Below are 27,250 nucleotides of genomic sequence, written 5' to 3'. Positions count from 1 at the left end.
TTTAACTCTGTTTGTTGTTGCTGTAATTTGCTCTATAGCGGGCGCTATGCATAATTGTATGTGTACGTGTGAGAGCTGGTGGAGTACAAAAATCATCATACAATGTAAATAAACCACACACAGTACATACAAAAGAATAGTTGTTATATTCTGCAATTGGGTTTCTATCTACATGACGATTAATAATAAAACAACTCGTAAATATAATATAATCACTTTTTCAAAAATATTTAAAGAGAAAAACTACATTTATTGTACAGTAATAACTACGGTTCATGGCTATCCGAAATGTTGATAATTTATTACCAACAGACAAATTATTATTAAACAAATTGTAAAAAGAGCAACGCAATTTTGAGAAAAACAATTAACTTAACCATGGATTAATCCATGACTTAACTTATGGAACCTGCGATAGATACTGTACATCATGCAAGTACATCACTTTAAAGATATATTCCCAGGAGCTTATCTGTTTTATAAGTTTCATAATGTTTAGTAGACAAATATATTTACAGAAAAAAGTGAATTATCAACTCGGTTTCTGTAGCTCTGTCCAATTAAAACCATTTACACAGGTATAAGTCAAAAGCGTGCTATTCTTCAGTTTGATGCCGTAAAGATAATTACGCATAGTGGTGGTGTCGCAAATTGGATTAGTTGGAAAACCTCCCCCTTCTCCTAAAGCCATCATTGTCATTAGACATTGATACAAATCATTCCTGCGGGTTGGTTTCATCCTCATAGTAGTTATCAGTCCAGGTCCCGCGTTCTGCTGATGGTCCTGTGTTAAATAAAATAAGAAGAGAGGAAACTATTGATATTATAACGATTAAGCGAAATAAAAAGACATAATGTTCATGTAAGCATGCGTATGGTTTTTACCTGACTTTTAGATACGTTTTTTGGCACTTGAGATTCCTGTCCAATGATGGAAACAAATGCATCTAGAGATCCAAGATCTTTTTGAGGGGTGAATAAGACATTCCTTGACGATGACGAAGAGACAGTTGTCTTTCTCTTGGTACACCATGATCCGCCGTTGTTTTCTAGGAATTGGGAATGATCAGCAATCAATTTTACTTGGATGTCTGGTTTTGGTAAGATTTTTTGCAGACTTTTTCTTTTGAGTTGCGATTTATTTTGTGATGTAATGTTAACTGATGACTGCAGCTGGTGGTAACTTGTTTTTTCTTCATTTGGATTTCTTTTTATGATGGCATCCAATTCGGTTTGTTCCTGTGCCATTTTCTTCATTCGAGATCTTTTATTTTGAAACCAGATGTTTACAAATCTCGTGGACATGCCCCCTGTCAAAGCTAATTGTGCTTTCTTCTGCTTACTCGGCCACGAATCTCGTAAATACAATGATTCCAGCTGAAGGAGTTGTTCTGGTTCAATTACCGTGCGTTTGCGGCGTTTTCTCTTTGCATTTTCGAGCCATGATGGGCAGCAAGAATTTGGGGATGTCCCGTACGCGGGCCCATCTTCGAGAATTTTACTTGATTGATCGAGTTTGACAGAAGTTGATCCGTTAACTTCAGGAATAGGCCTAGGCCTAGTATCATCAGCTAAAACATTAGCACTTGACATCTTTTGCTTGTTTATTGTTAAATGTATTTTGTAAATCATTTTGTCTAATTATCGTGTATTTAGAACGATCGAATGCGCGCCACGTTGAATGCGCTGCGCGTACCAATTATATTAGAAGCGCTAATTGTCGAAATTGATTGGTTAGAAATGTGCAACTTAAAAATGTACGTCACATGCGATTGTATGTATGGTTACTGTTAATTTATAATTCAGTTTTAATCAATTTATCATTTATCGATTTAACTAAAAATAGCCTACACTTGTCATTTTAAAATAGAATAAAGCAAAAACACAAATTGTTGAATTTTATATTTATTTCTTACGAATTTGATCCAATATTAACACAAATATAAAATAGCCTTTAATAATATATCTGAAACATTTAACAAGTTTTAACTAGAAGTTAATAATTTTAGAAAAACAATATCAACTTACATTAACAACCATTTTTATTATCTGTACATTAATTTGTCGAATTACAAAATATTAGAATTCCTTACAATCACATTTTTATTACCTGATACAAATCAAATGTAGTAATATTCTAGTGATACATATTGGAATGCATATGATTGAAGAATTTTATTCCTCTCCACACTATAAATTGATTATACTGTACTCTACTATTCATCATTTAATGTCAGCACTCTGTATGTATAACAATTCTGCAGCTGTTTACACACATTGTCTTCTTCGCACATCATGCCTGCGATACTGGCTGGAAATATGCACTTATTTTCCTCATTTTTGGAGTTGTAGGCTGCAGGGAAAAAAAAAATAATAATACAGTGTACTTACTTATAATGTACTGAAAGTTGATTCTGAATCAAGTACGAAATATAATTTTAAAAATGATAAAATGATTTTACTCACTTGGGATGATACAGGGGATGATGGTCTACTGTTGCTAGGTGAGAAACAAATATCATCTCTATCAGGTGACCTGACCTTTCGTTTGTATGTGGATGGACTTGGTAGATCCCGTTTCTTTAAGTTGTTGCTTCGTTTTGGAGAACCTTTTGCTAATTCACTGGCTGCCATAACATCAGCTGAATCTGAACCCAGTTTTTTAGAAAGTTCTTTAAGCCAGTTAGCTTTCACTTTACGAGATTCACTAGATTTTGTGTTATTCCAAACTTGCGGAAGTTCTTTCTCTCGTTTTTCTAAATCAATTACTCTGTTAGGAAGATTTGCCGTTGGGGATAAGTACATTCTTACAATGTTTTGGTTTTTTACACGTTTTGGTGAGTCAAATTGATTTGTATTATCTGAGTTACTTTCACTTGACTGTTCCTTATGAGAATCAAAACAAACTGGTGAGTTCTCCTTGTTCACTTTCAATGCATCATTTGTTGAAATTCGTTGAGTTGCTAAAATTGGTTTCAAAACTTTATTCTCCGTTTTGTTTTCTTCGTTAGTTTCCGTTGCGTTATCCAAATTGTTTTTAATTGAGTTTTCTACAATTTGTTTGCTTTCTTTTTCTTGCCGCTTCCAACATGTTTTAAGAGAAATATCTTTGAGTATTTTCTTCTGTTTGTGCTTGACTACGGAGAAAAGATTAGCTGTGCCGGTGGGAAGGTTGGCCGTCACTCCCTCACTTGAATTTGTCTTGTTATTCGTGTGAATATCTCGTTGGCTGGATCCAAAACACTTTATCTGTTTTGTTACAGTATCTGTGATTTCAATATAAATACAATTATTAATTTGATAGTTACTGTACAATGTGAAAATGCGAATTTAGTTTACAATTTAACAAATTAAATTACACAGTTGATAAGATCACAAACCTTTGATCTCCATAGTTACAAATTCAGATGTTCCCACAATGCTTTGCTCTGGATTATCTGCAGGTGAAATTGATGCATCCGACCTCCAAAGACGGAATGTGTTATCATCTGCGCATGTCATTATCTTACGAAAATCCTCTGGACACCACGACACAGAAGTGACCTCTCCTTGGTGACCTGTTAGTTTTGCCACTGGACACTCTGACCCAACCTATGAATGAAAGACAAAATGTAGACAACGAAATTTGCATATGCATGTGGGTGATGGCAGGAATGGATTGTCCAGCCAATCACATATTCCTGTCAATGCACAGTAAAGAATCACACAAACATACCTTCCATATATAAGCATTATTATCACTAGAACCACTTAATAAATATTGTCCATCCGCTGACAGGCATGATTTCACATAGAAGGTGGAATTCTGGTGACCTCTGTAGGTTGACACAGGGTTCAATGATGATGACATTAGATTGTATTCGTAGATGATGTCATCAGTACAACTAGCGTACAAATGACTACATGTTGGGTCAAGGGTCAAACAAGAGTAACCTATAGGAAAAATAATAAAAAAACTTAGCTCATACAAGGTTTAAATATTAAATTTAGAAATACAGATATCTATAGTTTCTTTACTTGCTCAAAATTAGAGGAAAAGATATTTAGACAAAATGGAATTCCAATGAAGGGACAAACAGAATAAACAAGAAATATTTCTTACAAAAAACGCTGCTCGCTTATAGACAGCTTTAAAGATATATTGTCCCTCTGGAAAATATTTTTTATTTCCAATTTGTTTTTTAATGTGTCATTTTATTGTCACATAATAGTTATTTTACCTGAAAAAAATGTAATTTAAAGCAAAAAATATATAAATTATAGTCGAGTTTCCATTTTAGCAAAAACGTCAGTGTCTAGTACTATAACTGCTGCTTGCTTTCAGCTAAAAAATGAGTCATCTCTTGTGACGTAGCAGGCTTGAAAATAAGGAAATCTCAAAATGAATACAAAATGCACATTAATTTGTCAATTAACTTGTTGAAGTACAAGTTAGTGTTGCTTACCATGTTGTCTAATGCTATCTCCAGCATAGGCATATTCTCTTAGAGGTTTTCTTGCTGTGCCGTGATAAGACTTCCGTAGGTCCCACATCTTAATTGAACTGAAAGAGAAAATATCCATTATCAAATCACTGTCAGAGGCTGTTAATTATCTAACAATAAAGTCTTAATTTTTGTAAATTAAAGCTGAAATTACCCATCAGTAGCACCAGATGTTAGAAGAAAGTTTTCATCTTGGAAGACAACAGATGTCACACTTTGTTGCGAATCACGTGCAGGCTTGGTCTCACTTAAGCGTCTTCTTCGCTTACTTTTTGGTGGTTTAAGCACGGCAGGATCTGTATGAGCACAATGGATCATTTTTACTGGAGCATAACTACCATTTTCTGTGAAAGACAAGATAGTTGATTGATCTGAAGTAAAGTAAATTGGAGAACAGTACTTGAATTTTACTTCCTTGTGTGTACCATAGGAAAAAAGGGAAATGTTAGCTTTTTAGATATGTATGGTTAGTTATACAATAATGTATTGAAAGAAAATATTTACCTCTTTGATGACATCTTAGATCCCAGACCATAACATTGCCATCCCTAGCTCCTGTTGCCATTATGCTGTTGTTATGCTTGCTCACTGCAATTGACTTCAAACTACATGAGTGACCTTTCATGGTTGCTATCGAAACATGTTTCTCAATATCCCAGACAACTGCGCTCTGATCACCTGATGCAGTTACAAGTTTGGAGGAGTCATTCAGCCACGCTAGATCAAATATTGCATTGTTGTGTGCAGGAAAAGCTGTAAATGAAAACTTTTATTAAAATGTGAAACTCAAAATTTGGTAATAGGGTAGAGCCATTATATGGCACAATAGAAGACAAGGTAATTGTTAATAATTAGTTAAATCAATGAGTTTAATTTTCACAGATTACTTTTTTTAATTTAATTAACAATTTACCCCTCATGACAGATTTTTCAGCGAGTCTTGAATCAAGTAGCCTGACGACACCGTCTTCATCAGCAATGGCTGCAATGTTTCCATACCCACTTTTGGGGCAAAACTTGCATACAAACGGAGGTACAACAATGCCTGGTTCAATGCTATCTACTTCATGCTCATCGTGTCGATAGCAGTTAAAAGATTTGATAATTGGATCATAGATAGGCAAGTCATTATTACCTATAAATGAAAGGTGATTGTAAATTGTAATTAATACACACTTAACACTGCAATAAACATATTAACAATAGATTTCTGTTATGTATACAATAAAAATAGACAATGAATAATTTTAGGCTAGGCCTATAGTTTAAAGGGGGATTCTGGGTTTAAAATTGCTTTTAAATATCGTTTATTTGTTAAACAAAAAATATTATAACAATATAGACATGTCAGAATGAAGAAGTAATAACGAGAAATTAAAAAAATTAAATTTCATATACATTTTAGGGTAAATTCATGGAAAGTCTGTTTTTTAGCAGCTTAGGGAAGCTCATTAATATTCATGAGATATTCACAAAATCACGTCATCAGTGGATTCCAAACTCGCGACGTCATGTACGTTGTGTCTGTCAACTAATTTACATCAGATCATTGTGAAATACATTTTTTGTAGATTTTCTAAGCTAGGCCTAAAGTGTAATAATAACAGTAGTAGCATATATTTATTTGACATTTAATGAAATACAAAATTTAGTACAGAATATATATATAGATTGTATACAGTTATACTATTTTTATACCTCGAATAGTACAGATCGTATTATCGGCTTCAAGTACTAGGCTAGGCCTAGCCTAAATCATTTTTTGCCATGGGTGAGAGCCATTCTGACTAGGGATTCCATGCCACGATGGCTACCCTACGTTTTAAAACATTGGGGCCCATCATGGGCCTAGCTAGCCTACTACTAAACGATTGGCCCATAAATAACAAACAAAACTCAGTGGATCCAAACCCATCCTATCAACCAAACTCCTAAACAATTTAAACCTAAAACGTTCTACAAAATCGGCTGTAAATATTGAGGCAAAACAAGGTCCGATCGCCGTCCGCACGTATGTTGTCCCGATCGTCTAAGTAGGCCTAAAATAGGCCTAGTTTACTCTCCAAAAAAGCGGATACTGCATCAAGCAAGTAGACCAGGTAGTAGGAAGGAGACCTGGCCGATCCGGCCCAGTTAAAAATTGAGCTAGCTAGTGTAGTAGACCCTATGCGAATTGATACTACCAGCAGGCCTTTTACACTATAGGCTACACTTGTTAAAATTAGCAATACTTATGTTTACAAATATTCCAACTCTCTCATTCGAGCTATATTATCTATACCATTCCGGTAGGTCGAGTCGACCTTCAATCAAATACTGTACATCGTTCATGGTGTGATTATAGACGGGGTATACTCGACCCGACCAGTTTGGTATTGTATACTGTATCTGCTTATCACGTGACGATGCCAGGCATGGGCAGAGAGAGCACGTGTATCGTCGTCTCGCTCTCCTCGCTCAGCAGGAATGTATACGTTACGCTTCATTGATTTTGAAGGCTTTCCCTAAGTCAGTGCGAAAATTGGCAAACGTAAAGTGCAAACATATCTAAGTTTTCACTGTTTTGATAAATTTTCATAGAAAATTGACTTCATAAATGGGAAGACCGACTAAAATTACATCAGATAAGTATAATTTTACAAAAGTAATTGATATGGTTAATGATAACGAGTCGTCGGAAGATTGACCATTTCACGAATTTCCTATTCTGTAACACAGTGTCATATCGCCGTAGCTGCACTTGTAATCTGGCCTCATTTCACAGCCTTCGTTCTGCTTCACTGGGCGCTTATATAAATTGAAACTTTTACCGTTCAAGAGACAAACAAATATATTTTACATTTTTTACTATTCATTTTAAACCCGGAAGCCCCCTTTAATTAATGATACAATTTCAGTACAGTAACACTTAACAGTGTGGGTGCAAATGTTTTTGTATAGGCCTAGTACCAGTATCTTACATATAGCCTACCTAGAGACCTGCCCTAATTAATTGGCGCTAGTTCCGTTTCGCACAATTAATTATTAGGCTAGGTCCAGCCCAGCTAGCCTACACTAGTGACTAGCTTAGACTAGAGTAGATTAACTTCACTAGAGGCCTAGCGTAGCTCTAGGCTAGGCTAGCCTATGTATGTAGGCAGGCAGGAAGTAGGCCTAGGCCGGCCAGACTGAGGCAGTCATAACATATCTTACTACTTACTACTATTAAAATTACACAGCTGTCGATGGTGAATCCAGCGTATCATCGTAAAATATAAAATATGAATGATAAATATAACAATTATTGCGACAATTTACACAACAAATCGTGCCGGTTTTGTGGAGGCTCGAATCTGGTTTCGTTCCGATCGTCGTTAGATTTCGCGCGAAAAATTCATTGAATGGTTCTAGTTCAATGAGCATTATAACAACAAAAGAAATCAAAATACCTCCCTCTATAATATATTGTCAAAGGAGCTAGTAGATGTGTGTACGTACGTGTGTAAACCTAAAACTAGGCCTACAGGTGAATTTTTAAAGGTAATTTACATGTTTTGAAAATATATGATAGAATGAAAGTTAAACACCATTAACTAAAAGCATAATTGTTCTTAAAAACTTAGTAATACTGTATTAAATAGTAGTACTCTAGCCTAGAGTCTAGGCTAGGCTAAGCCTACCTACTTTCTTAAGTTTCTACTAGCCTAGCTAGGCCTAGGCTAGTAGGAGCCTAGGCTAGGACCTCTAAGTAGCCTAAAAGAAGTTCCTAGAAATGTCATTCGTAATTATGGTATAAAAAGTCTGTATAAACAATGAACACACACAGTTTGAATTGTAGATCTTATTCGTTTGTTTTTACAGATAAATGTACCTTTTATTATGAATTAATTACAATCATTCATAATTTATTAATATAATATTAATTAATATTTTACTTATAATTTTTATTTTTAGCATTTATTGACATTACGCAATAGAGAAAATGGCAGAAATGGATGATTGGCGACCCCCAACAGAGGCAGAGATGAAGGTCATTGAAGCCAAACGGGAACGGTCGGATAAAATAAGTAAACTTATGGGGGATTATTTATTAAAAGGTTACAAAATGCTGGGCACATGTTGTCCAACATGTACGGTAAGTTACAATGAAATACATGATATCCTCATGAAATTATATTGGTATACAATAACAGATAACCTATTACCCTAACATGAATCCTTCCTTTTCTTGTTGCAGACCATTTTGTTACGTGATAAGCAAAAGAAAGACTACTGTGTGGCTTGCAATGAGTTGGACACAGAACATGCAAAAGATGACCCTGGTAAATACATTAACAACCTCTATTTTCTGCATTCAGATACGATTTATTTGTCTCTCTGAATTCAAATTCATCAACTTTGGGTTTATAATAATTAACTGAAATTTGCCAATATATTGTTTGAATTTATGTAATAATTAAATTTCACCACATAATTTTCAGTTCTAAGTGAAGCAGCAGCAAGGTCAATAGTTCAAGAAGGTCAACGACCTCAAGTTCAAAATGGTCATGTAAACGGAACAAGCTGTGTGTCACAGGAGACATCAGCTGTTAAAAGGAAATGGGATTCGCCTATTGAACGCCCTCAATTTAGAAACAGCGAGCACTCTGAATTATCCCTCGAGTCTGTCGTCGGTGGATCGATAGATGTCGTCTGCGAGAAGTTAGCATGGGCACGTGATGAACTGCGAACTAGCAATTCCATTGAAGTCAGTCTCAAAATTTGTGAGCTAATGAAACTGTGTGCAGAGACTATAGTGACTTTAAAACAAGCTGGACAAACTGCTGATTTATAATACTTGTAGTGGTAATACAGAATATTTATACTGTGCTTAATTATCCCATTCAAATTAAACTGGGTAGTTATTACTGGGTATTTCCCATATTTGCTGTTGGGCGATTCATGTTTACTGTTAAATAGTGAATGAAGGTTCAGGATTACTGCATGTGTAGGCAGGCTAGGCCTTGCCTTCTGCCTCCTTCTTAGCGATCGTGAGAGAAAATGATCTATAGACTGTTTATGACTATCACATTTATCTCTAACATGAGAAAATATTTACAAAACACTGTTATAACTAATACCAAACAGCACTTTATGTGTAATTAATCAACCTTTTGGGTGTGTTATAATTTAGCAAATGTAGGTCCAGGATTACTGTATGCTTTCTACTGGCAGCTTTGCTCTCAACATTTAAGTTTTTAAATTGCTGCATTGACATAAAAAAAAAAAAGAACTACAAATTATTTTCAAATTTTATTTACAGTTGGTTGTCTTGCTTACATAAATTTTACTGGAAGTTTTGCAAATAAATACAGGGAAATTATTTTGTACAAAAGTAAAACTTTAGCAAATTAAAAAACAAGATTTAATAACAAGCTTTAATACTGTTAGTACTGATCTTTTAAAATATTTTTTTCTCATTTTGAAGTGAAATATAATTTGTATTCTATTTGTTATATACAAGTTTACAACCTGTTAGGCTAGGTAACAATGGAATGCAGCTATGACTATCTCTAATAATGTTCCTAAGTATCTAATAATACAAAAGAGATTTTAATAGCAGGATTCTCATGGTCCCTTTCATATTGGTAATGACAATGAGTTGAATGTTACTGTTTAACTTATATTATTTCAAGTAAAGCTCTGTCTACACTATCAAAATTTATGTGAAAAAAAAAAGTGATATGGACATGATGATAATCACTACCATATTTGGGTATATCTCTAACATATTTGGGCACATCACACTTTTTTTTTGTCAAACTAGTTTGATAGTGTAGACAGAGCTTTATGCAATAGTCTATTCAATACCATTTCCAACATAGCATAGTAGATTAGCCACAACATATAGATTAATACATATCAAAACTAGTTTTATAGTGTAGACAGAGCTTTAAACTATCTACGTTTCAAATTCAAGTTTTGAAATTGTTAATTTTTGTTTTCAACCGCTCCTTATATGATGACTTTGTAGCCTTCTTCTCTATCTCTGTATGTATACAGTACAAGTACATCAGTCACCCTAGTGTAAAACCAAATTTAAGTATTTTAAACTGACTATGACAACTTGGTTATTTAAAAAAGGGGAAATATCAGGTGACATACACATTTTTTTTTATTATTTAATCGTTTTAACAGCAGTCAATAAATAAATATAAAATCTTACTTGGTCTCAATCTTAATTTCCATCAATTCATCACAAATAATCGTGAGGTACTTCCTGTATTTTTGGTGTTTTTCAATCAACTGGAAAACACTCTCCTGATAGGAGTTCTCATCATTGTCAAACTAAAAAAAAAATTTAATGGACTCATAGACAATGACACAAAGAAACATTTTACTTGTAATTCTAAATGGTTTGAAATGAATATATATGTTTAGTAAAATTGCTTTGACAAAATGCTTATTCAATCAGGAGTATGATTAATTGGAATGCCCTCTTACATGAAGCAGTAGATTCCAGCCACAATAAATTAATTTAAGTCAGCAATCGAAAAACAAAATCACCCTGCAAATTATGTGCCCTACCTAAGAGATATTGGACAAGTAACGAGGGACTTTTGCTTCCAGTCTCTACAGCAAAATAAAGTAAGTAAGTTATTTAATACTTACATCCAGTGTGACAATCATACTCTTAACAACAGACATTGGTAAATCCACCTGGTAAGGAGAAAACAAATACAAAGGATAAACCAAATTAAATGTACAATTTATAATGTTATAAACCAATAATTGAAAACAAAAAACACCAAGGATTTAGAGTAATAAATGATTAAACAATCAACTTACTGCAACAACTTCAACTTTAGTCTTGGAAGAAAAATTCTCAAGCAATTGCCAGATTCTTGTTTGAATCTAATAAAAGAATATACAAACACTTCAGATAAAACTAAGAAAAACATACCTCAAATACAGTAGTTCAATCTATGTATATCATATAGTGGTTGACCATTACTAAAAGAAACTTGTATAGTAGTTATAAAAACTCATCACAAGTCTCTCAACACGAGTGACATTCTCTATTTAAGGGTCTTTCACTCCTGTTCCAGCACAGTTGCGGTACGACGCTGGCAAATCAAATCAAACGTCAATGTTTCGTTTTCACGCGGCTACACGCATATCGATTGGCGCATAGCCACATGAGCGTTGTGAAAACGAAACATTGATGTTCCATTTGATTTGCTGCTGCCGGAACGGAACCCTGCCGTAACAGGTGTGAAAGACCCTTTAGAGGGTTACACTACTTCCCTCCTTAACAAGAAGTGTCCCAGAATACTATTAAACAAATATCATCAAATTTCAAATAGATATCTTACCCTTCTCTCAGTTCTTTTTCGATCTACTGTGTCAAGTTTTTCATGAGGCACAAAGCGAATATTATAAGATGTGTTTGTTGCGCCTGTATCAGTACTGGATTGATGGTACAGACCAGATTTATTGCAAGAAATGTTAGAGTCTAAAGATTCACTGAGAAACAAAAATAATTGTAGAGTGTAGTTAAATTATTATTTAAATACATTTTCTTCATAAAACAGCATGCACATAAATAATAAAAAAAAAAAAATCATTTACTTTCAACTTTATTCACATCATACAAACAGTACAATATGTGAAAAGGGCATATCACTACTATATTTGGGAACATCAAAACTCAAACTAGTTTGATAGTGTAGACAGAGCTTTATACCGTATGAGATACCTTCCTGTTTCTGCCTAATATTGGTCGAGCATATCTAATATTTTTTAATCTGAACTCACATTTTTTCGTGAGATGATTTCTTTTGTTGTAAGAAGTCCACAAGGTTACTAATCTCTACTCTTGTCTCCTTAAACTCAATCTGATTCTTCTCATTCTCAATTGACCGCACCTTAAAGAATTACAATAATTGAGTAAATCACTGTTGATTAATGTAGTTTGATTAATGTAGTTTGTTTAACGTAGTAACTGTCCACTCTGCAAACACCGGACACACTTGGGCTGGCCTAATATTTCTGGTTTTCCCCAAAATTCTGATATTGTGAATGAGTTTAGAGAGAGTCAACTGTATTACTAACATGATCAATTAAACATTGCAGATTGCTCCTATTAATTATCCAATGAAACCTTAAAAATAAATGTGATTTTACCTTGACTTTTTGGCTTTCAAGATCTTTAATTAGCACCATATGTGTAATCCCCACAGACTTGCAATACTCTTGAATTTCTTCTAATCCCTACATATATAAATAACAGTAAAAGCTTCCAAGAAAACACACAAATATGTACTCGTATGTATCATGGATAAATAAGATGAATATTTTTCTCCATGTATGTACCATATGTATTCATTCATCCATTCATTTTATTTCAAAAAACAAAATCCATATTAACATGTTAAGGCTAAGGGAGTTTTCATTTTTAAAATACTTTTAATTATATTTTAATACAATTTTTTTATATATAATGTTATAATTGTCATATGAAATGCTCATAACACTTAAAACATTTTCAGACATAAGATAATAGTGAATGCATATACTTACCAATGATGTGTCGCATAGAATGTCAGCTTTGAGGCCTCCTGCCCAAAGGTCTCTCACACATTTCAATTTGTCTTTTAATGAACAACTGCTGCCAATGGCACAGACAAGAATGTCACAAGCACTTGGCATCTATGGAAAAACAAGAACAATTCTTAAGGCAGGCATACACAGTCATACATTTGTCTGATCATACATTGTTGAATTCAAACAATAAGGTTTTTTATTTTTATTGAACATTTGTCAGATTGAGATTGATGAGTAAAAACAGCACATGATTAATTCACACCGAACCGAGTTGGTCCGGTGTTTGCTATGTTACGTTTTTTGGGTTCACATTCACACAAATAAGTTTTGTATGGAACCTGCAATGAGTTAATGTTAATGGTTCGATTCATAAACACAACATCAGAGTCTTCACAAGTTATTATCCGGTCAGAATTCAAGCTCAGTATTATTAGTAGCTAAAAAAAGAGTATGAAATAACCTCTTCAGAATCTTGCAAGCCAGCAAAGACAATTTTCTCAAGATGTATACTAACTCCCACAGCACAAGGACACAGCAGACTTTGCATTGAGCTTGATACAGCATGCTTAAATAACGGTATCTGTCAAAGTAATACAATCAGAAAGTTCATCACATTGATACAACAATGCATTTAGCCTAGCCTAGATGAAAATAAATTGTCTGCTGGCTAGGAAAAATAAGGCCTTGAGTTAGGCCTATTAAACAAGCACTGCTTTTTTATTTTGCTTAAAGCCTACTAAACATATACTACTGCATTATAAAAGTTATATTCTTACAAGTTTATCATATCTTCCTCCGGCAGCTAGAACATCCATTCCACTTTTGCCTTTCTTACGACGAATGTTAGCAACAAATTGGAACATGATTCCAGAATAAAGATGAACATTGTATACAAGAGAGAGGGAGATCTTCATCTGTTGAAAGAAAAACAATAAAATAAATAGATTAATAGTTTTACAATTACAAGACAAGTGAATCAAACTGGCACTTTTCATACACACATAGAAACAGAATTCAGTACTTTTTAGTTCTCCTAAATGGGTGTCTCCCACACATATTCTCATTCATGCATTCATATATATTAACAGAGGCAGTTTCTACTTACCTCAGCTCTCACTCCAAGCATCTGGCATCCACATATTTCTCATTCATGCATTCATATATATATTTACAGAGACAGTCTACTTACCTCTGCTCTTACTCCAAGCACCTGGCATCCACATTATATTTTCATTCATGCATTCATATATATACAGAGGCAGTTTCTACTTACCTCAGCTCTTACTCCTAGCACCTGGGCATGTGTTATAACAGTTTCCAGCTCATGCAACGCCTGCTTTGCCATTGATGCATTTGGTCCTTTACCTTTACACACCGGCTTTAATAATCTGTTGATTTGGCTTAATGGTCCTTCCATTTCAACATACATGTACATATTACTGACCTGTAATAAAATGTTATAATATTATAATAATCTAATCTGTTTATCAAGATGTTTCAGGACATTGAGAGTAATTTAGTACAAGCAGTTGTTAGCATACTGTCCAATAGGGAGCTTTCGAATCGCGATGACCAAACTATGCATGTGTAGATATTGGGACATGCATGTCCTCCCTCCACCCCACAGGCTTGATGGTTTCTAGGTCCAGGCGGCACATCGATTGACCGGATCTAGGTTGGTCGTCGGCCCTTGGATGTTGAAAATCGAAAGTTTCCTATAACTAATGGCAGTTGTAATGGTTTAAACTTCAAACAATGCTGAAAAAGCACATTTTACATTTGTTGTGGATACACATGTTTTTTTTCAATTAACAAACTGAAATAGCTTACTTGTTGTTCAGTAATTGACAGACTAACGAGTCTTGTTTGTATTTGAACTTTAGTTAACCTTTCCACCTTGGCATCACTAAGAATGTTGTACACTGAGGCATGCTGTTTCTCAGGAATACCACAATGGTTCAAGATGGCTGTTAACAGCAGCGTGTGGTTTATGTGAATAAAATAGTTGCGAGCCTATCAATAGAAAGGAACAAATAAGATACCAAACAAAATCTAAATTCATGTTAACATAGTCTGAATGACAGATTCAGATTCGATTTATTAAGTCATTCATACATAGTATAATGATAATTGTTTTCTTGGCAGAAAAACACAAGCAAAACAATACACACATAATTTTACATTCGTGATGGAACTAACAACAACTGATCAAGCAATAAAAAATACAACAGACTTAATGACCTATCTTTGAAACTCATTGTTATGTAGTCTAATAGCGCTAGGTAAGAATGAAAATTTATGTCTATTTGTTTTAACTGGAATTGTTAAGCATGGAGAAAAGCAACCCAATTACCAAAACAAAGTCACATGATTGAGGGATATGTTACTAAAAGTCTCTTGTTGTAAGATAGGAATCTGTGATTGCTAATATGTCATTCTAGTACAGTATGTCAATTACTTGTAATGATGGGTACTCATTGATGATCTCGGTTACAACATGTAAAACCTCAGCATCCGGTATCAACGTTCCTTGTGTGTTACTAATTATGTCAAATGCGCACTCTGTTAGTTCACGTGGATGACTGCCAAACAAACGCTTCTCTCGATAAACACGATCAATACAGTATCTGCAAAAGGAAACTATTGTATGTAAGAGAAGAGACTACAGTCTACACTATCAAATTAGTTTGACAAAATAAGGTGTGATGTGCCCGAATACGGTAGTGATATGCCCAAATATGGTAGTGATATGACATCAACATGTCCATATATGGGCACATCATATTTTGTTGTCACATAAACTTTGATAGTGTAGACAGAGATTTTTCCAGAAACAAATTATGTTTATACCAGAATAGAAGAATAGAAATAATAATAACACATTGTCCTTACCATCTAAAACCATTTTATCAAAATTATAAAATAAATTGTACCAATTGAGTACATACCTTTTAAGTCTTGTTATGTTATTTCTCGCAACATACCTCGCAAACGAAACCTGCAAAGAATTACAAACACACATACATTGCAATCCTAAGCCTAAATCATATTATGCATGGTTAATGAAGTTTATAAAGTATAGGTCCTACTAGTGTCAACTCTCCAATACTAGACACTTTTGGGCTGGCCTAATATGTCTGGTTTTCCAGAGAGTCTGATATTCTAAATGTGTTTTTAATGGTAAAATGAATTTAGGACCTTTGGGACCTACTGTAGATAAAAATCCAATTTTGGAAGAGTTTTTGTTATTCACAGAGTCTGGTATTCTGAATGTGTTTTTTTACTGGTAAAAATGAATTTGAAACCTTCTGGACCTAGGGAAATGCCTTTTTTTTTTCGTTTTTCAGAGAGTATTGGGAGAGTTGACTGTATAATGCTCACCATGAGAAGTTTTTACAGTCTATCTAATCTAATTCTGGATTAATGGAAAAGTATACTCACTCTTAAATCATAAGGCAGTGTAACCAGTCCTCCACTGTGATCCATAAGGGTAACACACATTTCAGTCTTCCTGTATAACTCATTCATTGGTAGCAGTAATGGTGTAGACAGCCGCGACGCACCGTGCTTCTCAAATACACGACAGATTGTGTAGTATACATTCTGCTCTATTACCGACTGCTTTAAATGATATTGACCCTGAAAAGAACAGATTAGCAAATTAGAACAGAGAGAATTTATAAAGCTTTGTCTACACTATCAAAGTAGTGTGATGTTCCCAAATATGGTAGTGATATGACATCATCATGTCTGTATATATGGGCACATCAAATTTTGTTTGATAGTGTAGACAGAGCTTTAGAATACAGAAATGAAAGGAAAGCAATAAGTTGAAAAGATTACATATTACTGTATCGTTATTACCTTGTGAATTTCTGTATCATATATGAAATCAGCGGTGGCTGTAACTTCTTGTGAGAACAGCTCAGACATCATTCTGTGATAAGCCGTTGATTCTGTGTTAGCTATTGTTTGAATCAACATTTCATTAAGTCTGATATTTTCTTCCTCGGCTGGAGGGATATGCTTGCTTCGTAGCAGCTCTGATGCCATAGGTCGTTGACTCGGGTCATGGTTCAAAAGCCAGCGAATAATAATTGCATGTTCTGCCATGTTGGTCTCATCAAACTCCTCAGGGAATTGGATTGATTCCTAGTAAACAACAAAATAAACATAATTTATAAGGTAATACGAAAATAGTTATGTTTTGTTATTGATGTCACCTAATATGGTAATTAAAAAGTTGACCTATGACCTACCTGACGTAAATTACTAAGTATCTTGACCCTCTCCATACCAGTGCTCAACGAAGGGAAGCACATTTCAAAGAAGATGATTCCAAGACTGTACAGATCGACTTTCTAAAACAACAAACAGGAAAGGTTAATTTGGTCTGCACAGACTCAATGATTGCTAAAAAAAATCTTGTGTTAAACAGTTTAGAGAGGGAATCAAGCACTTCAGAGAAAGTTAATAAATATGACAAATTCCTCATGTAGTTGGCAGAAGTATAGAGAGACAGAGTAGAGAGTGTTGGTGTGAGTCCAGTATTATCTTACAGGATACCTTCTCACGACAGAACGATACAACACTTAATTAGTTAGTTAATTAGACAGGTATAAGAGTCATACCTGGTTATAAGTGCCTCTTCCATTACATAACTCAGGACTAACATACAGTGCAGTACCAACTTAAAGTCATACCTGGTTATAAGTGCCTCTTCCTTTACATAACTCAGGACAAACATACAGTGCAGTACCAACTTAAAGTCATACCTGGTTATAAGTGCCTCTTCCTTTACATAACTCAGGACTAACATACAGTGCAGTACCAACTTAAAGTCATACCTGGTTATAAGTGCCTCTTCCTTTACATAACTCAGGACTAACATACAGTGCAGTACCAACTTAAAGTCATACCTGGTTATAAGTGCCTCTTCCTTTACATAACTCAGGACTAACATACAGTGCAGTACCAACTTTACCAGTCATGTGGTTAGGACCTGTTAATGAATTTAAAACAACAATTATTAAAATCTATCCAATTACCTTTATGCATATTTACTTATCTGTCTATGTTGTGGTTAAACTACTAGCCCATGCTATGTTGAATGCAATTTATACTACAATACTATAAGGTGATTGAACAAACTATTGCATAAGATATGAAAGTAACTTACGTACCTTGCCCCTCTCCTGAATAAGAAGCATCTGGGTTTGTTGGGATGTTAGTTGTTTCTGCTAATGGGTCACTCATAGCTCCTAATGAGTGTGTTGTGGCTAAACCAAAATCACCTATCTTAACATGATCAACAGAATCCAAGAAGATGTTCACTGGTTTTAAGTCACGGTGTATCATACCCTAAACATTTACTTTTATTAATTTAATTTACCTCTTCTTTTATAAATTAAGTCTCATTTGAGGCTTAGGGAGTGGAGTTGAAAGAGTGGTAAGTTAAAACCATGGAACTAGATCAGAATTGAACCCTGCATGTTAACCACCAAGGTACACCTCTTATGGAGGGTAGTGGTGAAAGATTGTTTCTGTTAAGTTGTCTTGATATGACCACTCAACTGTAGTATTGGTCATTACATAATGAGTAAAAACAACAACATTTAAAGTACAGTCGACTCTCCCAACCAGACTTTATTTGAGAACCATAAGGTCCCAAATACATTTTTAACATTTAAAACACATTCTGAATAGCAGACTTTCCGGAAAACCAGACATATTTGGCCAGCTCAAAGGTGTTCGGTATTGGAAGAGTTTTATGTTAGAAATTTGTTTTCTAATTCTAACCTGTGAGTGTATATGTACAAGGCCTTCGACAATCTCCCTGAAGTACCTCCACACTCTTTTACTATCCTTCCAGAGCCCAGCATCAATAGCTGTACGCAGCGTGCTCTTCTCACAGAATTCCATTTGGATGTAAAGGTATTGTAATGTGCCCTTTGACCCATCATCTACTGACTGGTCATTCTTTGAGTATGAGCTGGATTTTTTGTCCTAGAAAGAGAACACAAGATTATTCTCTTTAAAATGTGTTGTTTATAAGAGTTTGATGAATATAAAAGCAACAAAAAAAAAGCAATCTTACTTACGTAACTGAAAGAATCAATGTATTTGCCAGAATTTCCAAAATCAGAATCTTCAAATATGATGCCATCACAAGAATCACTTTCAGATATTGGCCTGAAAAAAATAAGTAATGGTAGAAGTTTTAAAGTCCAGCCAGTTTGATAGTTTCTCCATGATAAAGAATAGAGTCCACAGTGAAGTTCTAATTAACTGGTCAAATTGAGGTTTTCACAAATGTTATATGGTACTTACATGAAAGGTCCACAGAAGGCATCATCATCCTCTTCTTCACTGCTACTGGTCTCTTGGTGTGGCATACTAGGGTTGTCATATGATGTACTCCATTCATATGAGTTCAGATTACCTGAAATATACACATTGTGGAAGGTGATGGGTTCAAATCATTCTTTAAGTCGGTATCTACTATATAACCAGAATATGTTTTCACTATGTTGGACACAATTTGACAGAGCCTATGTTCTTAATTGTTTTTGTATAATAAGTTGTGCTAAGGCCAATTTACACACGAGCGGTAATGGTAAGCAGAAACCCACATAGCTTGTCCCACATAGAGTCTGTATCTATCCTCCAAAAAAGGACAGCTTCGCATTGTGTGTAAATGGTCATAACATAGATTCCATATTTTTGTTTTCCCCTTACCATTACTTGATACTTACTTTACCGCTGGTTTGTGTAGATTGGCCTTTAGAGAGAGGGTTGCCTTTGTTAAAATTAAAATAAAACTACATACCAACTTTAGGAGCCAGTTGTTCAATGTTATCAGATATATTCAAACTATTCCTGTCTTCAATATCAAAGTTCTTAATGATGTCATCTGTGTTTGAGGATGTGCCTGTCTCAGACTCATCGGTTGTGAGTTGTTCCTCTGCTGTTTCAATCCATGAATTGTAATATCTGTGTTTTAGGCGAGTATAAATGTTATGATACATTACATATTACAGACAGATAAAGGTCATTAAAAGAGGGCTGTTAAAATGACCATGCAACACATAACAACTCTAGTATCAAAGGGAACATCATTGGATTAGGAATTATTCTGTTCTCTGGTCTTGTGCGAATTTATTTATTTACACATTGATCAAGAAACCCAATAAAATGCATGTTACCTGACAACATTTTCATGGTGTAAACGTGAAAGTAACTTGACTTCTCGTGTAATCTTTCGGGTCAACTCTTGCTTGCTGGGGTCAAGTTGTATTCTCTTGATAGCATAAAAGTTACTGTCCAGCTTGTTTTTTACCTTTTAAAAAAACAAATAAAAAATCTAGTAAAAACTATTATAGCTACCTGAATTTTATAATAAAAATAATATAAAAAAAAATTATATAAAATAAGAAATAAATCCAAACAATCAAAACTAAACCCAAAACCATCTGTGAGTACAGTACTTCCACCACACCAACTAGTTCCATGATAATCAACATGATGATTATGGGAACTCAAAAGGATGAAGAATTAATTATACTTTATATAGAGGTAATGACATGATTAATCTTGAAATAGTGCGCAACATAAATAAATATTTGTTCTTAAATTCTTATTAGATACTATTTCACAAATTTTACTAATAAAATCACAATATGGTTACCTTCATAACCGAGCCGAACCCTCCTTTGCCAAGCAGGTCCATAATTTGGAATTCACTGAGCAGTCTTGATGGACCCCATCTGAGCTGCATTGCAACATTTAAGTTTGTCTCATCTACACCATTCTCTAATAAAAAAAATTGTTAGTTAGATTTGTTGATTTGATTTGATTTTATTCGGTTTCAACATAAATTTTCAAGCAAATACATTAAATTAGAAACCAAGGATAGCCCATAAAGTCGAAAGAAAAATCAAAATAATTCCAATGGGCTCCAATAAATACAGCATTGACAATCACAAATGTCCATTCAAAGCAAAATGTTCAACACAATTTTTGTCATTCAGTTATTTCTAGGTCTTAGTTGTATCTATTCTAATTGCACTTACCTGACTCTATTTCTGCTATTAAAATTTAAGACAACTCATTCTGAACCAAAATATAAAAAATATGAAAAATTTACCTGATAATTGGTTATTGCTTTCATTGCTCTTGTTGTCATGGCAACCCGTTGAGATTGGTGGATGTATAAATGGATGATCACGCAGTTGATGTGCTGACCAGCGGGTAGTCTCATCCAAATCAAGGCACCTACAAAGTGTAGTGTGTCATTCTTATAAGCTAACTTAACATAGTCATACTATTTGCTTAGCTACATAGAGAAAGTTGATATTGAACATATTTAATCTGGCAACTTCAGTATCAGAATTAAACATATTTGTCTTGGTAGTCATAAAGTTAGCGAGGAGGAATATGTGATTAAGCATGGATTTGAACCCATGCGCTTGAATTGAAAGGCAAGCATTATTATGCTTGTTGATCATGAAGCAAGTAATTGGCTTACCTGTCTAAGAAGTCTTTTATCTCTGCTGGAAGGTGTTGAGGAATCTTATAAGGAGGTTCTATCACCTCAATATCACCTTGTATAACACCAAGTAAAATAGTACCCTGAAAACAAAACAAAGATGTAGACTGACATAATCATAGTAAATATGCAGGAGAAACAATTAGTATTATATCTGATTATATTAATCTATATTACATAACATAAGCTCTGTCAACACTATCTAGTTTGACACACAAAAAATGTGATGTGCCCATATATGGACATGATGATGTCATATCACTACCATATTTAAACATATCACTACCATATTTGGGCACATCACACTGTATTTTGTCAAACTAGTCTGACAGAGCTTTAGTATATCACTGTAAGTTACTCACCAATTTCAGAATATCTCCTTTCTTGCCACCTCTTCCATATGTCTTCTCATCACTGAATCTAACACAGTGACTTTCAGAACTACAAGTCTCATACAAGCTAGACAACCTAAATATGAATAATGTCATCACAATTGTGGTATATTTAAAGCCAGTATTTTAATTTATAACATAAGACATAAGCCATACATTACAATGCCTTATATTCATGTTTTCACACCTAATGGGGCCTTGGTTAAAATAATTAGCCTCTCTCTTCTCATCATCATGAACACTGTACGTCTTGCAACATTGCGCACTTAACAAGACTTCTCCAATAAGAGTGATTATTGGCCAGAGTGTGCACAGACTTCTAAATCTGTATAATACCTTTTATCAATGCTGTAATCAGCGACTCGTAACTTGCCGTCTTCGTCAAGGAACACAGAGGAAGCTTTCAGGTTTTTGTGTGTTACCGACTTGTCATGTAAGTAGCAAAGGGCTTCGATCAGATCACACGCATACTGTCGCACGGTTTCCATGGGGATAGACGTGATATTATCAACATGTTGATAAAGATTTCCACCTCCAACATATTCCATCAGAACCTGGTAAATGTACAACATTATTTAATGACATTAATATCTAATTGGCTGTCTCAACAGGTGGCCAAATACGGCCAACTACCTGTAATGTTAACAAATAAGTACAAGATTATTTGTGGTAAATGTATGACAACTAATATTTAATTGGCTCTCTCAACAGGAGGCCGAATACGACATTGCAAAGATCGACTACCTGTTCTTTCTTATTTCTATATTACAATCAGGACCATACTAGAAAACTGTAGAGAAGTATATGGAAAGGATGATAGTGTACAAGGGGTAATAGAAATATTGTAATCAACTATAAGCAAAAATTAAACACATACTGTATACCAACCTCAACGTTAATTGCACTTTTATCTTGTGTATACTTAAACGCCTGATAATGCACCAGGTTGGGATGGTTCAACTTCATTAGAAAAGTGAATTCTTGCTCAATACTCTGAAGCTGTACAATGTAAACATAGAGTTTTAAAGTAGAATGTGATTGCAGATACATATTACTAGAACAGTACACTGTGTAAACACTAATGTAAATTAATATGTGAACTAATACTAACTTGTTTGATACAGCTGTCAGCATTCTCCTCTTCATCAGGAAGTGGTTTGCGTCCTTTACTGTGTTTCCATTTCATAATCCACTCACATATCGCAACAAGTTGCCCACTACCACCGTCCATTCCAACATACACCTTGCTACCACTACTCCCCTCACCTAAATAACAATATTATCATATGTTGATGATGATCAAAATGTTTCTATGTATAGTCTTCAGCCACTCATTTACACCTTCTATCATATAAAGGATCTAAAGCTATCAAACTACAGTAGTTTGACAAAAAAAGTGTGATGTACCCATGGTAGTAATATGACATCATATATGGGCACATCACATTTGTTTGTCAAATAAAGTTTGATAGTGTAGACAGAGCTTTAGATTTGGAATGCTGGTAATGATAGGTGTGTGGTGGGTGGTGGTATTTTGTTCTGTAAGAGATTTTAAATTTGTGTGTTGTACACTTGGTACTTTTCTACTGATGGAAACAAATAAAACTAGAGGGTACTCCGAGAGTACAAACCTCCGCCTACTGTAAAATTCCCTACATAAAATGCCCCTGAATATTTTTTTTTTACATTTTTTTTATTAGTTCTAAGTGTAAATATGTTAACTGCACACTACAAAGTTGTGGATGACAGTGTGGTGTAATGGTTATGTATCCAGCCTCTCATAGTTGAGATCGCTGGTTCAAGTCCCACTGAGGTTTTTCTTTTTTTATTATTTTTTTATTTCTTTTTTTTTAGTTTTTTGTGGACCTTGATCTTTGACCCTGACCCTTCAAAATTTAACCACAATTATATGATGTGTCATTGATCATTGTGGCTAAGTTTGGTGAGAATCAGATAAAAACTGTGGTCTCTAGGCAGTAAAATAGTTTTTTGTTAGTTGTGACCTTGACCTATGACCTTTTCCCCTCAAATTCGAACTCGTCCGAGCTTTTGGGGCATAGATCATTGTTGCCAAATTTGGTGAGAATCGGATAAAAACTGTGGCCTCCAGGCTGTTCACAGACACACAAACACACACACAAACACACACACACACAAACATACATGGGTGAAAACATAACCTCCTTGGTGGAAGTAATAAGATAAGATATACAGCAATAAGTAAGCCTTACCTAGACATGCTCCCCTGTGTATCGTCCTATCATCAGTCTTGGTATTGAACTTTGTTACTATTACTGATCCCTCACGTTTGCTGTTCTTCATTTGACAATTACTTTTTGACTCCTTACTAAAACTTAAGTTTCTATAAAAAAAAAACACACTTGTAAGTACAGTATACAATCAACATGGTACTTGAGACAGTGTAATTTTTTTCTATATAATAATTTGTTTTATTTACCGAGTTCTGCCTTTGATAGTCTTTCCGTCCTCACCGGGATCTGGCTGACGTCGTCTTTTGATTGGAGAACTATTTGAACTTGAACTCTGACTTCCGTCGTCTTGATTTGTTTCTTCATTCTACACAACAAACAAAACTAAATCTATACAAATACACAATTTTTTATGGCCTGACCTGGTTAGCAAAAACTAAAGTTTGTTTGCCTGACCTGGTTAGCAATAACTGAAGTTTGTTGACCTGGTTAACAATAACTAAAATTTGTTGGCCTGACCTGGTTAGAAATAACTAAAGTTTGTTGGCCTGACCTGGTTAGTAAAAATTACAGTTTGTTTGCCTGACCTGGTTAGCAATAAATAAAGTGTGTTGACCTGACCTAGTTAGCAATAACTAAAGTTTGTTGGCCTGACCTGGTTAGCAATAAATATTGTGTTGGACTGACCTGGTTAGCAATAACTAAAGTTTGTTTCCCTGACCTGGTTAGAAATAACTAAGGTTTGTTTGCCTGACCTGGTTAGTAAAAACTACAGTTTGTTTGCCTGACCTGGTTAGCAATAAATAAAGTTTGTTGGCCTGACCTGGTTAGCAATAACTACAGTTTGTTGGCCTGACCTGGTTAGAAATAACTACAGTTTGTTGGCCTAACCTGGTAAGCAATAACTAAAGTTTGTTTGCCTGACCTGGTTAGCAATAACTAACGTTTGTTGGCCTGACCTGGTTAGCAATAACTAAAGTTTGTTGGCCTGACCTGGTTAGCAATTTCCTTTTTCTTTCTCTCTTCCTTTATAGCTGCTTGTAACTCCTGTCTTCTTTGCAGTTCTTTATCAATTTCTTTTCTCTACAAACATAAATTAAGAATATAATGCATGAACAATTTTCACAATTATTTTTCACAATTATACAAATATACAAATATACTTTATTATAATGTGGTACTTGTTTTGGATTTTTCTCTACAAATAAGTAAGAAAAATATGATAAATGTTGCTCAAATTAAACTATTACAGCAATTCCAATATAACACTGTATACTCATGGGTATACAATTTGAACTACGACCTTTTTTTTCAATTATTCATCTTGTGTTCAGATTCACTAGTAAATATCAAACCTCTTTTTCTTTGAGTTTTCTTTGTTGTTCAACTTCTCTTTGCTGCTCTTGTGCTATTTGTTCTTGTTTCTTTTTTTGAGCTGACATCATTGCATCGTAGAAAGACTCATGTTGTGGCATATTGTGTTTATGTAGGAATTCAGTTACAATTTGAGACAACTCTAAAATCATCACCTACAACAAACATACAAACGAATTCAGTTACAATTTGAGACAACTCTAAAATCATCACCTATAAGTCAACATACAAATCCGATTGGAAAGACTTTTGAATGTATTTGTTTATTTTATATATTAATTCAAACACATCCAACAGCAAGAAGCCAATAACATGATGCTGCCTTATAAAAATATGTTCTAGCATTTCATCATTTTCTTGAATTATTGTAAATCTATTGTTTTATTGTGATTTGATGAATAAATGTATTTGTATATATATTTGTATCATACTTCTCCTTTAAGTTCGTTAGCCTTCAGTAAAACATCCTGTTTTAGAGTCTTCAACTTCTCATTTGATATTCCTTTCGATTTTTCAAAATGAATCTCTGGTATTCTATCAAAATTATAAATTATTGTATGAAACATAAAAATTAGCATACATTTGTAATAATAGTAAACACTTGTGAAATTTGTTGAAATAATACAATTAAATGTTGTTAATTAACTGTAATAACTTACAATTGTGGATATTCAGGAGGGCACTTAACATGCATATCAACCATCACATGTACATTTGCATTTTCATGTGTACTTTGCTGAGGTTTTAAATGCAACTTAATATCAGGAGGGCGGTACACCTAGACAGAAATAATATGCATCAATATTATTAACATTCAATTTTAATTTCTTAGAAAAACAAATTTGAATACAATAAATGTATTTAGGGTGTGCCTTGAATGGCACTTACTCAAATCTATCATTAGTACCAAATAACCTTCATTCATGGAATCATGGCTTCAACAAGTTCAAATAACTAATGTCAGTTACACTAATCTATACTGTTGCTAACATTTTATAGGCTAAATGATTGTTTTTAAATGTCTACTAGTATATATAGTAAAAGGTTACAAAACAAAGAAATGGTAAATTTAATACTTTTTATTTATTTATTTTATTTTATTTCCAAACCCAACCTTGCCAACAGCAAGAGAATTTCGGCAAATAAAAAAAAAAACTTTTTGAAATATTGAGAAAAAATAAAAATGTTGATATACTCTGTCTGAGACGTATACATTGTTATCGATCGGTCGTCATCTGTGCTTTTCACTAGGTCTAGGCCTAATCCATCTAGGCCTATGCCTACACGTCACACTACTATTAGAGAACGACATTCAACCTACCTTCCATGCATCACATGCACGGCAGTCCTGGAAGTCATCACTGAAGATAGCCTGCAGAACTTGTAACTCATTTTCTTGCCTATCTTGAAATGATTCTTTTTCGTCCATGTCATAAAGTAAATATATAGACTGTGGGAATCCCCGGTTTATTAAATATCATTGCTAGATTGGTTTATTATAATGTTTAATTTAAAGAAATATAAAATATATCGTCTGCTGATTTTGTCACATTTGTTTTCCTCTTGATGACCTCAAGACTGACCTTTTGTCCATTAAACCATCGATGCAAAAGTAAAAGTTATATTTGCAAGTAAATATCTTTTAATAAAGTATAATAATTTAAAATCTAGTCATTA

General features: G+C 34.2%; 4 protein-coding genes across 7 annotated transcripts; 1 reads left to right on the top strand and 3 right to left on the bottom strand.

The window, feature by feature from the left end:
* Nucleotides 1-517: 517 nt before the first annotated feature.
* LOC144852461 (uncharacterized) lies at nucleotides 518-1,594 on the bottom strand. Its single transcript, XM_078710273.1, has 2 exons — nucleotides 886-1,594; nucleotides 518-784 (listed from the first exon to the last, which is right to left on the bottom strand). Exons 1-2 carry the CDS (start codon nucleotides 1,591-1,593, stop codon nucleotides 533-535), a joined length of 960 nt encoding a protein of 319 aa, XP_078566399.1. The 5' UTR covers nucleotide 1,594; the 3' UTR covers nucleotides 518-532.
* A 310-nt stretch (nucleotides 1,595-1,904) lies between these two features.
* Nucleotides 1,905-7,842, bottom strand: LOC144852460 (denticleless protein homolog). The gene is made up of 9 exons (XM_078710272.1): nucleotides 7,684-7,842; nucleotides 5,398-5,619; nucleotides 4,989-5,237; nucleotides 4,639-4,828; nucleotides 4,446-4,543; nucleotides 3,716-3,933; nucleotides 3,381-3,591; nucleotides 2,467-3,266; nucleotides 1,905-2,353 (listed from the first exon to the last, which is right to left on the bottom strand). The coding sequence occupies exons 1-9, from the start codon at nucleotides 7,727-7,729 to the stop codon at nucleotides 2,294-2,296; spliced, it is 2,094 nt and encodes a 697-aa protein (XP_078566398.1). The 5' UTR covers nucleotides 7,730-7,842; the 3' UTR covers nucleotides 1,905-2,293.
* Nucleotides 7,843-7,926: 84 nt separating this feature from the next.
* On the top strand, nucleotides 7,927-10,667 carry LOC144852452 (protein ZNRD2-like). Of its 3 annotated transcripts, XM_078710261.1 has the most exons (4): nucleotides 7,927-8,003; nucleotides 8,418-8,598; nucleotides 8,701-8,785; nucleotides 8,945-10,667. In XM_078710261.1, the coding sequence occupies exons 2-4, from the start codon at nucleotides 8,446-8,448 to the stop codon at nucleotides 9,295-9,297; spliced, it is 591 nt and encodes a 196-aa protein (XP_078566387.1). In that variant the 5' UTR covers nucleotides 7,927-8,003; nucleotides 8,418-8,445; the 3' UTR covers nucleotides 9,298-10,667. The 3 variants fall into 3 exon arrangements, with proteins under 3 accessions (XP_078566387.1, XP_078566388.1, XP_078566386.1); XM_078710262.1 differs by lacking the exon at nucleotides 7,927-8,003 and having other exon boundaries at nucleotides 8,411-8,493; XM_078710260.1 differs by lacking the exon at nucleotides 7,927-8,003 and having other exon boundaries at nucleotides 8,417-8,598.
* Nucleotides 10,396-27,135, bottom strand: LOC144852419 (eIF-2-alpha kinase GCN2-like). Of its 2 annotated transcripts, XM_078710209.1 has the most exons (39): nucleotides 26,895-27,135; nucleotides 26,233-26,351; nucleotides 26,005-26,107; nucleotides 25,555-25,728; nucleotides 25,193-25,282; nucleotides 24,448-24,566; nucleotides 24,221-24,351; nucleotides 23,101-23,255; nucleotides 22,878-22,988; nucleotides 22,326-22,543; nucleotides 21,960-22,065; nucleotides 21,577-21,680; nucleotides 21,196-21,323; nucleotides 20,737-20,861; nucleotides 20,255-20,388; nucleotides 19,879-20,042; nucleotides 19,380-19,491; nucleotides 19,151-19,241; nucleotides 18,849-19,055; nucleotides 18,233-18,410; nucleotides 17,969-18,051; nucleotides 17,309-17,410; nucleotides 16,914-17,201; nucleotides 16,491-16,688; nucleotides 15,998-16,047; nucleotides 15,508-15,676; nucleotides 14,880-15,062; nucleotides 14,344-14,493; nucleotides 14,239-14,259; nucleotides 13,826-13,963; nucleotides 13,510-13,629; nucleotides 13,026-13,154; nucleotides 12,630-12,716; nucleotides 12,261-12,370; nucleotides 11,819-11,969; nucleotides 11,292-11,357; nucleotides 11,115-11,162; nucleotides 10,669-10,790; nucleotides 10,396-10,524 (listed from the first exon to the last, which is right to left on the bottom strand). In XM_078710209.1, the coding sequence occupies exons 1-39, from the start codon at nucleotides 27,000-27,002 to the stop codon at nucleotides 10,458-10,460; spliced, it is 4,959 nt and encodes a 1,652-aa protein (XP_078566335.1). In that variant the 5' UTR covers nucleotides 27,003-27,135; the 3' UTR covers nucleotides 10,396-10,457. The 2 variants fall into 2 exon arrangements, with proteins under 2 accessions (XP_078566335.1, XP_078566333.1); XM_078710207.1 differs by lacking the exon at nucleotides 14,239-14,259 and having other exon boundaries at nucleotides 14,323-14,493.
* Between the last annotated feature and the right edge of the window lie 115 nt (nucleotides 27,136-27,250).

This window comes from Antedon bifida, chromosome 9 (assembly GCF_963402885.1).
Source record: "Antedon bifida chromosome 9, ecAntBifi1.1, whole genome shotgun sequence".
Lineage (NCBI taxonomy): Eukaryota > Metazoa > Echinodermata > Crinoidea > Comatulida > Antedonidae > Antedon > Antedon bifida.
This window is presented reverse-complemented; position numbering and strand designations above follow the sequence as displayed.